The 15,649-nt window shown below is 48.5% G+C and overlaps 1 protein-coding gene across 1 annotated transcript in view; it reads right to left on the minus strand.

The window, feature by feature from the left end:
• The window catches only part of LOC147710216 (E3 ubiquitin-protein ligase TRIM39-like), a 253,845-nt gene that overhangs the window by 127,144 nt on the left and 111,052 nt on the right, over positions 1 to 15,649 (minus strand). Inside the window, exon 5 of the mRNA XM_086920893.1 lies at positions 12,699 to 12,914. Within this exon, the coding sequence (XP_086777019.1) occupies positions 12,699 to 12,914 (216 nt within the window). The remainder of the gene's footprint in view (positions 1 to 12,698; positions 12,915 to 15,649) is intronic.

Below are 15,649 nucleotides of genomic sequence, written 5' to 3' on the forward strand. Positions count from 1 at the left end.
ATCCTGATGGTGCAATGAGCAAGGGACTCACATCTGAGCATACCCTTCCACGCTTAGGGTGGACAAAAATATTTGCAACAAGGGGTGGTGAGGGACAGAGTCTCTGAATTAAACAGAATACTCTCACCCAGTCAAGAGATCAGGGCTAGATCCAACACCGTTTTTTAGCTCACTGCACCATCCCAGTTTCAGAACCTGGCTGTATGCAAATTAGTCTGTTCCTGTCCCAGTGCATGATGGGAACAGGGCAAACCAAACTACAAAAGCCAATTCTTACACTGGGAAGGAAACAAGCTACCGGGGACCGGTTTCTGGCATTTCAGCCTCTTCGGCCCGGCTTGCTTGAATCCTGATGGTGCAATGAGCAAGGGACTCACATCTGAGCATACCCTTCCACGCTTAGGGTGGACAAAAATATTTGCAACAAGGGGTGGTGAGGGACAGAGTCTCTGAATTAAACAGAATACTCTCACCCAGTCAAGAGATCAGGGCTAGATCCAACACCGTTTTTTAGCTCACTGCACCATCCCAGTTTCAGAACCTGGCTGTATGCAAATTAGTCTGTTCCTGTCCCAGTGCATGATGGGAACAGGGCAAACCAAACTACAAAAGCCAATTCTTACACTGGGAAGGAAACAAGCTACCGGGGACCGGTTTCTGGCATTTCAGCCTCTTCGGCCCGGCTTGCTTGAATCCTGATGGTGCAATGAGCAAGGGACTCACATCTGAGCATACCCTTCCACGCTTAGGGTGGACAAAAATATTTGCAACAAGGGGTGGTGAGGGACAGAGTCTCTGAATTAAACAGAATACTCTCACCCAGTCAAGAGATCAGGGCTAGATCCAACACCGTTTTTTAGCTCACTGCACCATCCCAGTTTCAGAACCTGGCTGTATGCAAATTAGTCTGTTCCTGTCCCAGTGCATGATGGGAACAGGGCAAACCAAACTACAAAAGCCAATTCTTACACTGGGAAGGAAACAAGCTACCGGGGACCGGTTTCTGGCATTTCAGCCTCTTCGGCCCGGCTTGCTTGAATCCTGATGGTGCAATGTTTAGTCTGCCCTGTTCCCATGATGCACTGGGCCAGGGACAGACTGATTTGCATATAGCCAGGTTCTGAGCTGGGATGGGGCAGTGAGATAAATAACGGTGATGGATCAAGCCCTGATCTTTGGACTGGGTAAGAGTGGTCTGCTCAATTCAGACACTCTGTTCATCACCACCCCCTTTTGTAAATCGATTTTGGCCACTATAGGTGTGGCAGGGTATACTCAGACATGAGTCCCTTTCTCACTGCTCCATCAGGATTCAAGCAAGCCGGGCCGAAGAGGCTGAAATGCCAGAAACCGGTCCCCGGTAGCTTGTCTCCTTTCTGGTAAAGAATTGGCTTGGTAGTTTAGTCTGCCCTGTTCCCATGATGCACTGGGCCAGGGACAGACTGATTTGCATATAGCCAGGTTCTGAGCTGGGATGGGGCAGTGAGATAAATAACGGTGATGGATCAAGCCCTGATCTTTGGACTGGGTAAGAGTGGTCTGCTCAATTCAGACACTCTGTTCATCACCACCCCCTTTTGTAAATCGATTTTGGCCACTATAGGTGTGGCAGGGTATACTCAGACATGAGTCCCTTTCTCACTGCTCCATCAGGATTCAAGCAAGCCGGGCCGAAGAGGCTGAAATGCCAGAAACCGGTCCCCGGTAGCTTGTCTCCTTTCTGGTAAAGAATTGGCTTGGTAGTTTAGTCTGCCCTGTTCCCATGATGCACTGGGCCAGGGACAGACTGATTTGCATATAGCCAGGTTCTGAGCTGGGATGGGGCAGTGAGATAAATAACGGTGATGGATCAAGCCCTGATCTTTGGACTGGGTAAGAGTGGTCTGCTCAATTCAGACACTCTGTTCATCACCACCCCCTTTTGAAAACCTTTTCTAGCTATCTCCTGTCTTTGTATCCCAAATTCGAGCGGCATTTGCGCAGGAGATGTATATCCAGGCAACCCATATATTATTCTCAACACTCTGGCGATGATGCCATTCAATGTTTCCGCGTCCCTCCCTCTCATGGCTTCGCTTCCATATGTCATTGATGGAATAAGTTTGGCATGTATCACCTTGGTCAGAGGGAGAAAGCTTGGCCCAGCGGTTGTATTTTTCAAGTTTCTTAGTGCAATCGCTGATGTTAATCCCCTCTTTTTTATTGCCTCGCATTGTGCTTTGAAGAAATGAGATGAAATGAAAAGAATCTTATAACGCGCAACTTAGCCCGAAGGCATCAAGGCGCCTAACAGAAAAGCCAAAAGCAATAAAAAGGGGACTACAAGTACGCCCTTGCAAACAACCATGTTTTTAGTGCTTTACGAAAACGCAGAACCGAAGGCAGAGCTTTAATTTCACATGGAAGGGTGTTCCATAACTTAGGGGCGATTGAAGAAAAGGCCCTACCACCCCATCTGCTCTTACGGAAGCGGGGTACCACAAGCAGGTTCTTTGAGGAGGAGCGTAGGAGTCTGCCCGAGACATAGGGGGCCAGCAGTTTCTTGACCCCTCCTGCACCATTGCCAGAAAGTGCACTATGGGTCAGACAGAGCACTTTAAAAGTGATCCTCGCTTCAATAGGAAGCCAATGTAAGGCCTTCCTAGCTGCTGTTGATGACGCTAGTCTGGGGGCGTCCAGAACGAATTTGGCAGCCGCGTTTTGGGCGGTCTGAAGACGCTGTGTTAGGCTCATATTAATACCGAAGTATAGGGTGTTACAGTAGTCAAGTCGCGAAGCGACAAGTGCTACCACCACTTGCTTCCGCGCCTGGGGGGACAGGTAATGTTTTATTTTCCTAAGTATTTTGATGATCCCCCATCAGGTAGCAACAGTTCTATTTACCTGCAGAGTCATGGAAAGGGCAGGTTCAATCAATACTCCCAGATTCCGCGCTTACTCCATGGGGGTGGGACAAGGCCCCAGCGAGGACGGCCACCATTCAGGTGACCAGATGTTATTGTTAGAGACGAACACCAGGATCTCCGTCTTCTCCCCGTTCAACTTTAATGAATTGTAAATCATCCATTGTGACACTGCTTCCATGCAGTTCCTAAAGTTGAGCGGGGGACGAGCCATCAGGGTGAGAGAGGGACACCAAGATCTGTGTGTCATCTGCATAGGAGACTACCTCCATCCCAAAAGATCTAACCAACTTGGCAAGTGGGGTCACGTAGATATTAAACAGGGTCGGACTTAATGCCGACCCCTGTGGGACCCCACATTGCACGGGTAGGGATGGAGATAGAAATTCTCCCAGCTTAACCCTCTGTACCCTCTGGTCGAGAAAGGAGGATAGCCGACTCAAAGCCGCCCCTTCCACCCCTATCTCCCTCAGTCGAGATGTTAGCACCGAGGGGGACAGGGTATCAAAGGCGGCCGTGAGGTCTAAAAGGACCAGGATGATGGAATGTCCCTGGTCTACCTCCATGCGGATGTTATTCAATACGACCGTGAGGGCTGACTCAGTACTATGGTGTTTCCTGAAGCCGTGCTGGGATTGATCCAGGAGATCTGAGGAGTCAAGAAAAGCCGCCAGATGTTGATTGAGATACGTCTCCAGCATCTTTGCAGGGGCTGGGAGCAAAGAAATGGGGCGATAATTCTTGAGCATCTCTGGATCAAGTGAGGGCTTCTTTAAGAGGGGCTTGACCACCGCATTCTTCCATCAGGATGGGAAGATGCCCTCTCTCATGGCCCTATTCATGATGTCAAGTAGAAAATGGAGCAGGGAGTCTTTGCCGTCCTTCAGGACTTTAAGGGGACAAGGGTCTAAAGGGGATCCCGACCTCGTCCTACTTAAAAGCAGGTCAAGCTCCTGATAGGATAAAGGCGGAAACTCCAACAGACTCTTGGAGGCGGTGGAAGAAACCTCCTTCGGGAGCAGAGTGAGGGGGACAGGCGGGGGAGGGGAGACAGATCTTTGTGCTTCAAGATTCAGGTAGATGTCTGAGATCTTCGAATGGAAGAATCCTGCGATTTTATCACAGAATTCCTGGGTGCCTGCAACAGGGTCCTGAATCTGTAACGTACAGAGCGAGTCCACTATTTTGAAGAGCTCTCTGGGGAGGAGAGAGCCATTGTCAGGTTAGTAAAGTACTCTTGCTTAACTCTGATAATCTCCAGCTTGTACTCCTTAAGGAGTAACTTGTGTTTATCCCTCTCCTTCAGATTCCAACTTGTTCGCCAAAGCCTTTCTTGCTTCCTGCACCTTTGCCTCATGAGCCTAAGAGGCTCCGAGAACCAGGGTGCAGAGGGTTTCTTTCTCGCAGAGTAGCAAGGAGCGAGAGGAGCAAGCATATCGACTGCTGCACTAATGGCTTTGGACAATTCCGAAGCCGCTAGGTTGGTATCCTTTGCTATCAATAATGACTCCCAGATATTTATATTCTTGTACGACTTCAAGTTTAACTTTTGCCAGGTGCCAGTTATACTTTGTTTTTGTTTTCCATTGGTTTATACACATGACTTTTGTTTTATCTTGGTTGATGCTTAGTCTATTGATGTTTGAGTATTGAAGTGTAGTATCCAGCAGGCGTTGTAGTCCTATAGGTGTCCTGCTGATGAGTACTAAGTCATCTGCATATAGAATGTTAGATAGCTGATGACCTCCTAACTTCGGGGCGTGCGCATTAATTCCATTGAGTTGGACTGAAAGCTCGGCCATAAATAAATTAAAGAGTGTTGGGGCAAGTACGCACCCTTGTTTTAGTCCTGAAGGTGTATTGATCTTTTTTGATAGGTGGTCTCCTGCCCCCTGCTTTACTTGTACCAAGGTGTTACTAAGCAAAAGGATTAGTTGTCTCAGGAGTAATGGTGGGATACCTCTTGTTTTTAGTTTGTGCCACAGAATATTTCTGTTTTATATGATCAAATGCTGAACTGTAATCAATGAAACAGATGTATAAAGGCTGTTTGATTACAAGTGCGGTACCAATCATTAGTGAGAGGGCGGAGATGTTAGTAGCAGTGCCCATGTCTCTACAGAAACCAGTTTGATTATACGGTATTGCTTTGATTTCTGTGGCCCATGTTGTTAATTCTTGTAGAAGAACCCCGGCACAATATTTGGCCTCATTGTCCAGAAGAGCTACCAGCTGATAGCTCTTTGGGTCGCTCCTGTTGCCTTTTTTGTAAATGGGTGAGATTGAGCCCCTCCACGATGCTGGTATTATTGATGTCTGTAGGATTTCATTAAAGATCGGTTTTAGGTCTATGGACCAAAATTCAGGATCTTGCTTGCCTCGCCTGCCTCACTCGCCTCTCCTTGCCGCTGTTGTCGGCTCGCGCCACAGCCCCGCCGGTGCAGCCTGATCCGCAGCTAGACGCCGACTGCACCACTCTGAAACTCAGTGCTCCAAGGAAAACCGGAGTCACACAACAGGAACAAAACATGTAAGGTTTTGAAGTGCACTGGTGACTTAAGCCCATCTTACCCCACCGCTCCCCTTACCAACACACACAACACTACCAGGTCTATTCACAGGAGCTTGTGTTACTCTTTTATATGGCTTATGAGTTGGTGGGAAAACATCTAAAATTGGCATAAAATGGAAATCTTCAGGGACAGTGATATACACTTAGTACACATACAAAGTACTGTGCGTTCTATGCTCTATTTTTCCCTGTATCGCTCTCCCCAGTTGTCATGAGCACACATGTTTTATTTTATGCCAGGACTTAGGGCCAGATGTAGGTAGCCAAATACCGGTCGGTAACGGCCGAATTCGGCCGTACCGACCGGTATTTGGCTTTTGAGATGTAGGTGGGTCTGAATTTACAGAATAGGTATATTTACCGATTCGGTAAATTTACCACTTCGGTATTTTACCGAATCGGTAAATATACCGATTCTGTAAATCCATATGTAGGTGGGACTCTTCAGAGTCCCAAAGGCCCTACAAATTCGGTATTTTAACACCCAATCCAATTGGGTGTTAAAATACCGAATTCAGGTGTGCATGCACATGAACACCTAGCCATGTGACAGACAGACATGCCCTTAGGGCATGTCTGTGTGCCACATGGCGCACATGCCTATTTTTGGGGTGCCAGAGGGTGTCAAAGTGACACCCCCTGCACCCTTGCTAAAATCGGTATTTACCGATTCTGTAATTACAGAAGAGACGTTATCAACTGCTCCTTCAACTCCGCCACTTTCCCAGAAAACTGGAAACACGCTGAACTCACCGCCCTTCTGAAAAAACCAACAGCGGACCCCACCGAACTCAAAAACTACCGCCCCATCTCGCTTCTTCCATTCCCGGCCAAAGTCATCGAGAAAGCCGTCAACAACCAGCTCGCCGCTTTCCTCGAAGCCAACAAATCCCTCGACCCCTCACAATCTGGCTTCCGAGCAAAACATAGCACTGAGACCGCCCTCATCGCAGCAACAGACGACATTCGAACTCTACTGGACAATGGAGACACAGTCGCCCTCATCCTCCTCGACCTCTCTGCAGCATTCGACACAGTCTGCCACAGCACCCTTCTACAACGCCTCAATAACATCGGAATCCAAGGAAAAGCACTTGAATGGATCACCTCATTCCTCACCGGAAGAACCCAGAGAGTCCGCCTTCCTCCATTCAAGTCCGAGGCCTCTGAAGTCATCTGCGGAGTACCTCAAGGATCCTCACTCAGTCCCACCCTCTTCAACGTATACATGAGCCCCCTCGCGGCCATCGCACGCCAACACAACCTCAACATCATCTCCTACGCGGACGACACTCAACTAATCCTTTCTCTCACCAATGACCCCAGCACCGCCAAAACTAACCTTCACGAAGGAATGAAAGAAGTTGCCGAATGGATGAAGCTAAGCCGTCTGAAACTGAACTCAGACAAAACAGAAGTCCTCATCTTAGGTACTTCCCCCTCTGCATGGGACGACTCCTGGTGGCCGGAAGCCCTCGGAAAAGCACCCATCCCGACAGACCACGCACGGAACCTAGGCGTCATCCTGGATTCCTCACTTTCGATGAACAGACAAGTCAGCGCCGTATCCTCTTCCTGCTTCAACATTCTTCGCATGCTCAGAAAAACATTTCGCTGGATCCCCTCCGAAACAAGGAAAACAGTCACCCACGCTCTGGTCACGAGCCGACTGGACTACGGAAACACCCTCTACGCGGGCACTACCGCAAAACTCCAGAAGAAACTTCAACTAATCCAAAACGCATCAGCCAGACTCATATTAGACATCCCACGCAACGAACACATCTCTGGTCACCTTAAAGACCTCCACTGGCTACCCGTCAATAAGAGGATCACTTTCCGACTGCTTACCCACGCGCACAAATCACTCTACTACATCGGACCAGATTGCCTCAACTCTCGCCGGTCCTTCTACACCCCCCCCCCCGCCAACTACGTTCTTCCAGCCAAGCCCTCGCCACTGTACCTCGCATCAGCAAGACCACCATGGGAGGCAGATCCTTTTCATACCTGGCTGCTAAAACATGGAACTCACTCCCCGCTTACCTGCGCCTCACCCAGAACCACCTAGCGTTCAGTAAGCAGCTTAAAACGTCGATATTTGACAAATAATCCTCCTCCCCCTCCTAAGCGCCTTGAAACCCTCTGGGTATGTAGTGCGCTATACAAATTTTATGACTTGACTTGACTTATGACTTGATATTGCCCATTGATTCCTATGTGCTTCACAGCCCATAGGAATCAATAGGAAATACCGAATCGGTATTTCCAGATTCGGTAAATACCGAATCTTAACGATTCGGTATTTCCACATCTGGAAATACCTACATCTCCCCCCTTCATATTTACCACTTCTTAAATACCGAATCGGTAAAATTCGGTATTTAAGAAGTGGTAAATCAATCCTACCTACATCTGGCCCTTAGGGCTTCACATTTAGGGCCCGATGTAGGTAAACGCGATTTTCCGATTTCAAAATACCGAGGCGGGCCGAATCGGTATTCTGAAATCGGAAAACGATATGTAGGTAAAAAATACCGAATGAAAACCGAATCGGTCGGCATCGGTAATGAGAATCGGTACGTTCCGATTCAGCTCGTTCCGAATCGGAAATTACCGATTTGGCCAACAACGAATCGGAAAACACCGAATCGGCTCTCACCGAATCGGACATTTCCGAATCGGCGTATACCGATTCGGTAAAAGCCGATTCGGTCAAAACCGATTCGGCAATCATAGACCCATGGCGAAAAAGCCCATAGGAATGCATTGCTTGAACCGATTCGGCTTTTACCGATTCGGATAATACCGAATCGGATTTTACCGATTCGGCTAATACCGATTCGGTAAAAGCCGCTTCGGCAATAGGCGATTCAGCCAATGAGGTGGCTCCCCCTCCCCCACCCAAACAGGGAGTGGCAACCCTGGCAGGTGCAGACAATTAAGAAGTTTCTAGAAGTTACTGGAAAGCCTGCCTGAGCCCAACACACAGTTAGCAGCAGTGGGAGAAGGAGGTTGCAGACTGAGCAGGAGCAGGAGAATATGGCAGATCAGGCAGGAAGCCAGAAGTCCTCCCAAAAGAGGAAGCCCAAATTCACCACCACAGAACTGCAGGTGCTGGTTGAGGAGGTGGTGAGGGTGCACCGCCAGCTCTTTGGCAGGCTGTCCCTCAGCGTGCCAGACAGCACGAAGAGGAGATTGTGGACCGACATCGCACAGAAGGTCAATGCTGCTGGAGTCACCCCCAGGTCCATTGAGGAACTAAAGAAAAGGTTCTACGACCTCCGCAGCCTCACCAAGAGGAAGCTGGCCGAAATCCAGAGGCAGGCTGGACACACCGGAGGAGGCCAGAACCCGGCGCCACCCCTCACCGAGCTGGAGGAAATTGTCTCCAGCACCATCGAGAGGGCGAGCATCGTAGGGATCGGGACCCTGGACAGCACTGCGATGGCCACAGCTACAGGTAAGAAGCATGCGCATCATGACACACCCTACCAGACACCTCCCCATTAGACACAATGCATAGGCAAACACCAGCACTGTACTGCCACCAACATACAAGAGACAAGCATCATGGTACATGTAGTCAGCAGAAGTTAGCCAGATATGTCAGTGCAGAATCACAAGACAGGAAACAGTGTGACACGGTGTAAGGAGATGCAAGGACATGTGGAATGCCATAATTGTACTGCCTGTAATACATCGGCACTCAGTTTACAAATGCTTCTTTGTACCTAGGGGCACCATCAGGCAGCACCACTGTGGCAGCAGAGGGAGCCTCGACATCTACTACTGCAGTGGCAGGGCCGAGCACCAGCCAGCCTGGCCAGGAGGAGGAGGATGAGGATGAGGAAGGAGACACCACAGGGCTTGGAATGGAGGGAGTCCTGGTGATTGATTTCCAGGCAGTGCACTCCCCAGAACTGCCCAGCTCACCCCCCTTGCAATTTTCACCATGCAACTCCCCAACAAGGCAGACCATTCCGCCGACAACAGCTCCTGCCACAACCGTGGCCTTGCCACCCGTCCTACCTGTCCTGGGAGCAGGGGCACCGGGACCGGCCAGCACCACACCACCACCAGTGGCACCCCAGCCCACTCAGCAGGCCGGAGGCAGCAGTGCCAGACGCCGTGCCACCACCACCACCACCACCACTGCTGCACCAGCACGGGAGGGCAGTGTGTTCCTGGGCCTGGAGGGCCAGATGGTCAAAATCCAGCGCCAACAGGCCAGATCCACCATGGCCTGCCAACGCCAGCTCCTGCAGCACAACCTGCAGATGGGGGAGTTGGTGAAGGGGTTCCAGGCTGTTGTGGACAGCAACAAGGAGGTGGCAGCAGGGTTGGGCAGGCTGACCACTGCCATCACCCACTCCTCTGCCAGGCAGGAGGAGCATGAGGTTGCGCGCAGGAGGGATGCCCGGGTGCTCAACCGGGCCATGGCCCGCCTTGCATCGGCGACCGCCCAGCTGTGCATCCGAAGCGCAAATCAGGAGTCGGTGCAGAGTCAGCAAACGGCTGAGCTGACCAGGGGGATGGCCAGAATCACCACGGCCATGGAGGCCATGTTAATTTCAAACGCCGCCTCCAATCCTGCCCTGGACCTGGGTGATGCTGGAGACAGCAGCAGCCGCAGCAGCCCGGCCAGCGCTGCATCAGAGCCAAGGAGGAGCACCAGGCGATCCGCTGATGCTGCAGGCCATTCGGAGGGGGCCGGGGGACACCCCAGTGGGTCTGGAAAGCGGGCCAAAAAATAGGCTGGCAAGGGGGGATGATCATACCAGGACCCTGGACTTTATTTGTTTTGACAGACTCCATTTTATGATGCACTTCAGTGATGTAACTGTGGTGCATCACTATTAAAAATTTTATTTTCCAAGCAACATTTAGCTGTCTTTGCATCTGTACTCAGTCAGAAATAGTTCTCAGTGATCTCCTCACGTCTGTATCTGCCATCACATGGCGTACACACCCCAGCTGGCTGTGTCAGTGGCACAGCTTCGTCGTCGTCATAGTCCTCGTAGTCAGACAACTCCACCTCAGTGCCCTTCTTGACCGCAAGGTTGTGTAACATTGCACATACAGCTATGATCTTGCAGCAGGTGATGGGGGTATACTGCCTTGCACCTCCACTCTTGTGCAGGCATCTGAATCTACTTTTCCAGATGCCAAAGGTCCGTTCAACAACATTCCTGGTGCGTATGTGGGCCCGGTTATACCTCCTTTGGCTGGGTGTGGAGGGGTTGAGGTAGGGGGTGAGTATGAATGAGCGGAGGGCATATGCACTGTCGCCTGGAAGAGAAAGGGGTCACATTAGACACATGCATACATGTATTACACCTACCTACTATGTGTTATGGGGGTCTGATGATGTGGCTCACCTAGGAGGTATCCTTCTCCAAAATCGCCAGCCATCAGCCGTGCATATATGCCGCTCTGTTGGAATATATAGGAGTCATGGGTACTCCCTGGAAATTTTGCTACCAGGTCTGTGATGGTGCACTTGGCATTGCAGATCACCTGCACGTTGATGGTGTGTGTCGATTTCCGATTGCGGTATATGTATTCGGTGTCCGCTGGTGGGCAAATCGGAATATGCGTGCCATCTATGCAACCGATGACTTGGGGAAAGTGTGCCATCTGGTAGAAGTCCGCTTTGGTTTGTAGCAGTTCTGCGTGGGTTGCAGGGAATGAGATGTATTGGTCCATCCTGTCTATCATGGCGTCAAGGAATATGTGGAAGAACCTTGACAGGCTGCTCTGGCTCACCCCTCCTGCTGCTGCTGCTCCACTTTGATAGCTGCCAGACGCTACCAGGTGTAGGCTGCATAGCACCTGGACGTGCGCAGGGATGGCGTGTGCCCTTGGGGTGTGGTGGTCCAAGTATGGCTTAAGGTCCCTGATGAGCTCAAGTATGGTGTCAGAGTCCAGCCTGTATCTCTGTAGGATCTCAGCCTCAGTGAGCATGAACAGGGTTATCCTCTGTCTGTAGACCTGTTCATTTCTTAGCCATTCCCTCTGTCCTTCCTGCTGTAGCCGTAGCCGCCTCGCAATGACATAGAAAGCTGCCATCCTGCAAGTTGCAATGCATTTTGGGACTGTTTATATGGGTTGGAGTTGGTTACCACCTGATTGCAATCCATGGTAAATACCGAGTGAATTCTACCGATTTTGAGCCGATTTCGGTGTTTCTGTGCCTCCCTACATCTCGGTATCGGGGAATTTCCCGATCGGAGATTCATACGAATCGGCATGTTTTCCGAATCGGATCATGTCCGAATCGGTATTTTTTCCGATTCGGTACACGGACCGAATCGGTGAATTTCTGATTCGGTGTCAGTAACGAATCGGTAGTGGGACCGATTCGGCGATTTTCCGATTCGGTGTCACTAACGATTCGGTAGTGGGACCGAATCGGCGATTTTCCGATTCGGTGTCACTAACGATTCGGTACATGGACCGATTCGGTCTTTGTATCCGAATCGGTGTTTTTCCGATTCGTTACATATCCGATTTTCGGTATGTACGTCTCGGATTCTTTCACATTCGGTACACATTCCGAATCGGTTTTCTATCCGATTCGTTCTGTTTCTGGTTCCCTACATCTCGATGGCTGTTTACCGATCGGTAAGGGCCAAAAATCGGTATTTTCGGCCGATACCGATCGGTAAAGCCCTACCTACATCGGGCCCTTAATGTATTTATGTGTAAACATGCATTGAGTCTGGTAGAAAGTATGTAAAAGATCAAAAGCAGGAAAGATATTTAAATATTCTAAAACAGAGAGAGAAAGCACTAGAACTGAATTTGAAACAAGACTCGCTTGCATGCTCGTGTGCTTAACAGACATCGCATTGAGACTCGTGAGTATTTCTCTCGTTTTAGAACTCCGCACTGGGAACTGCACTCATGCTTCACGGGTAAACTGCCAACCACGTGAAGCCCGGGTCCTGAAGACCGACACGAGCGGCACACTGGCGTAACGAAAAGCGAGAGGGCCTTCCTGCACGGTACTTAGGGGGGGCCCCTCCGGGCTCAATCAGGAGCTCTCCCGCCAGAGTGTAGTGCCGAGGGGGCCCCTTGGAGCTAGGGCACCCCCCGCACCGCGTGGGCTGGGGGGGGGGCCTGTGTTACGCCCCTGGAGCGGCAGAGACTATTTAAGACGCTCGCATCAGTGCTCGTGCGCTTGGTCTCGTCACAGCGGAGGCAGCGCCAGCACATACCTGGATTGAGGTAACAGCCCAAGCTTCCCGGAACCTTTCACTTGGTCGCATCTGAGCAGCGGCCCCTCGAGACTGCTCAGCTTTCCCCGCTTGGCTGCTCTCAAGAGGTTGGCTCCTGTTGTCTTCATTCCGACTTTTTCTTCCATTCCCGACATCAGCAACTTCCTTTTTCGGCTTCCCCACACATCCGGTGACACTCTAGAACGCATCCTGACCCTGCAAAAAAAAAAAGAAAGACCAGTGCAGGTAAGTTTTAGGTGCTCACAATCTTCTGAAGGCGTGGTGAGTTATTTTTGGCCTTTTCAAGATATAATAAGTTTAAAAAGACGCATTTGTTTATTGAATCTTGGAGAGGTTATCCAAGGGAAGGCAGTGCAGAAGGCAGTGCATATTATGAACATTGAACTCGACAGATACAAGGTCAACAGTCTAAATTGTGGTGCCAAAAGACTAAGACTCTGTGCTTATTTTTCAAGGAACTTTGTTCTGTAATCTTTGAGCTTATATTTTCCGAGAACATTATTATTATTATTTTTTTATGTGCAGAGGTAACCAAAAGATGTTAAACATTCATTAGTTATAATTTTCAATGTCAGGAATTAGAAAGTGAAGTAATGATTTGTTATTCCTTGTAGCTTAAAGAAAGAATCCAAAAGTCAGTGCAAACATATGTACAGAATACAAGAGAGCTAAACGGAGAGTCCTAGATTTAGGTATATATATTAATAATACTAATAGTTAAATGCTTAATGTCATGAAACCTACGTCATAATACCCTGTGCATAATTACTTACCTTTCTTACCTGTTTGTTTCTTTAGATTGCATTAGCCAGTGTACCTGACGATACTACCTCTCATACAGAATAACTGAAGCAAGTCTCCTGATATGCAAGAGATTCCAGTCACCTCAGGAGGACTCTCTCTCGCCCATTCCCCCTTTTCCTTCGGGAGCTTCCTGGGAGACAGAGGGTCAATTCTTCTGGCTCTTGGGGAACTCTTGGGAGGATTGGGCTCGCTCGTCGTCATCAAGAGCAAGGAGATTCAGGTGGGTGTCTTACCTGACTGAACCTGACACCAGTCCACCCAATCCCAAAATAATTAATGCTATATTTCAGTCTCTAACCGCTATCCTTCCTACTAAATTCTAATACTATAATCCACTCTATAACACTATACTCCCTCAAAAACAATTTACAACACTTTAACCTACTTCCCAAGATTAGTCATCAATAATATCTCTCCACTATACAGCGAGACCTATTTGCTTTGCTAATGCTTATTTTTAATTGCTTTAGGATTTTATTAGTGTTGTGTTCTCACTTTATTACTGTTTGCGGCTGCCTTCTATGGTGCGGAACTCTGCAGACACACTAATGCAACCACTAATGAAAAACCAGAAAATAATCTAATTAGATCTGTGCTGGAGTTTCCCCGAAACGCCCCACTAACACCAATGCGCTTAGATCTGGGCATGAAGAGTGTTGCCTACGCAATTATCCTACGGCCTCTAATTATTTGGATGTGCACATGGGTAAATGAGTCACCACTGCCAATGAAAGAATCGCTACAAGAAATATTATCACTGGACACCAAAGGTAGTGTCCAGTTACCCAACCACATTAAGAAATGGTTGGGCAAACTTGGCATGAGTGACCTATGGCTATCCCCCGGAAATTATTTTAAAAAATCGGAAAATCTCCTCAAAAATAAATATTGGAGCCAAGTAGAGGAAACCTGGTTAAATGGGAATAGTGCAGGGGCATTAACAATCTTATTCCTCAACATTAAAGACAAAATGCAGCAAGAAAATGTCTTGAACCGAATAGAGCCACCACTCGCAAGATTACTTTATCTAAGATTTAGGTATGGCATCCTTCCAGTTAAAAGTTTCGTTAGTAGCTGGAATAGTGCCGACATCCCACCCAGTTGTCCATGGTGTAAAGGTGTTCTTGAATCATTTTGCTGTCACATGTACAAACAAGAGGGACCTGGATAGTCCCAATCTGTCGAATTCTGGCAGCTAATCGTTTAATAGAATTATCAGAATTTTGAAAGTGACAGCAAAGAATATCTAGTCTGTGGCCTGTCCAGATATTTGCTCCATGCGTGGATGACACGAAGTAGAGCATTAAAGAACACGGAACAAGCACGGACAGGGTAGTGAGTATGCTAAATGCAGGGAAGACTAATCTTCTGCATGGATGAGTAACATTCAAGAGATTGTAACAGAAAGGAACTGTGAAATATATTAGTTTCCCACTATACCATTTAAAACATCCCAGATATAGGTTTTCTTTTTTAAATGCATCCACGCACCAAAGATCATGATATGATTTTAGCACGGGATGGCTTAACTTATTATGCTGCTATTTTAATGGTTAATTTTATTTATTTTATATACTTGTGATAAGATTATTTGTGATTTTATTGTATATATTCTAATTTGTATATGACTTGTTCATAGATTTTTTAAATGTATAAGCACCAGACACTTTATCAAATATTAGCATAAGCACAAAAGCAAATATAATGCTATTGTAAGGCCTAGAGGTACTTACAAAAAGAAACAGCCAGCGGGGAATGTTAACATAAATGAAGGACAAGTAAAAGGTGTCACATAATGCATCTAATAGCATATTTTCTTAGGAGCACCCGGTGTGGAATTTGTTTCTCTTCCTTCCCCTCCTCTCTACCGGTTTGGAAATGTATATACTAAATGTAGTGGTGACAATTGGGGGCTGTGTCAGTCATATCACCATTTTGTTGGAGACCTGTTGGAAACCTTCTGTTTGCCTGACCACGCGGTGTGGGGCCCGAGCCGGGTCCAAGGAATCCCTTTGCTGCCTGCAACAACCCGCCCGCCCTTTCACCGCGGAGCGCAGGACTGCCCAGGACCACAATTCCCAAGAGGCAGTGCGCTCTCACGGGATCTCGTCAGCCCTTGAAATTGC

This window comes from Lissotriton vulgaris, chromosome 5 (assembly GCF_964263255.1).
Source record: "Lissotriton vulgaris chromosome 5, aLisVul1.2, whole genome shotgun sequence".
NCBI lineage: Eukaryota > Metazoa > Chordata > Amphibia > Caudata > Salamandridae > Lissotriton > Lissotriton vulgaris.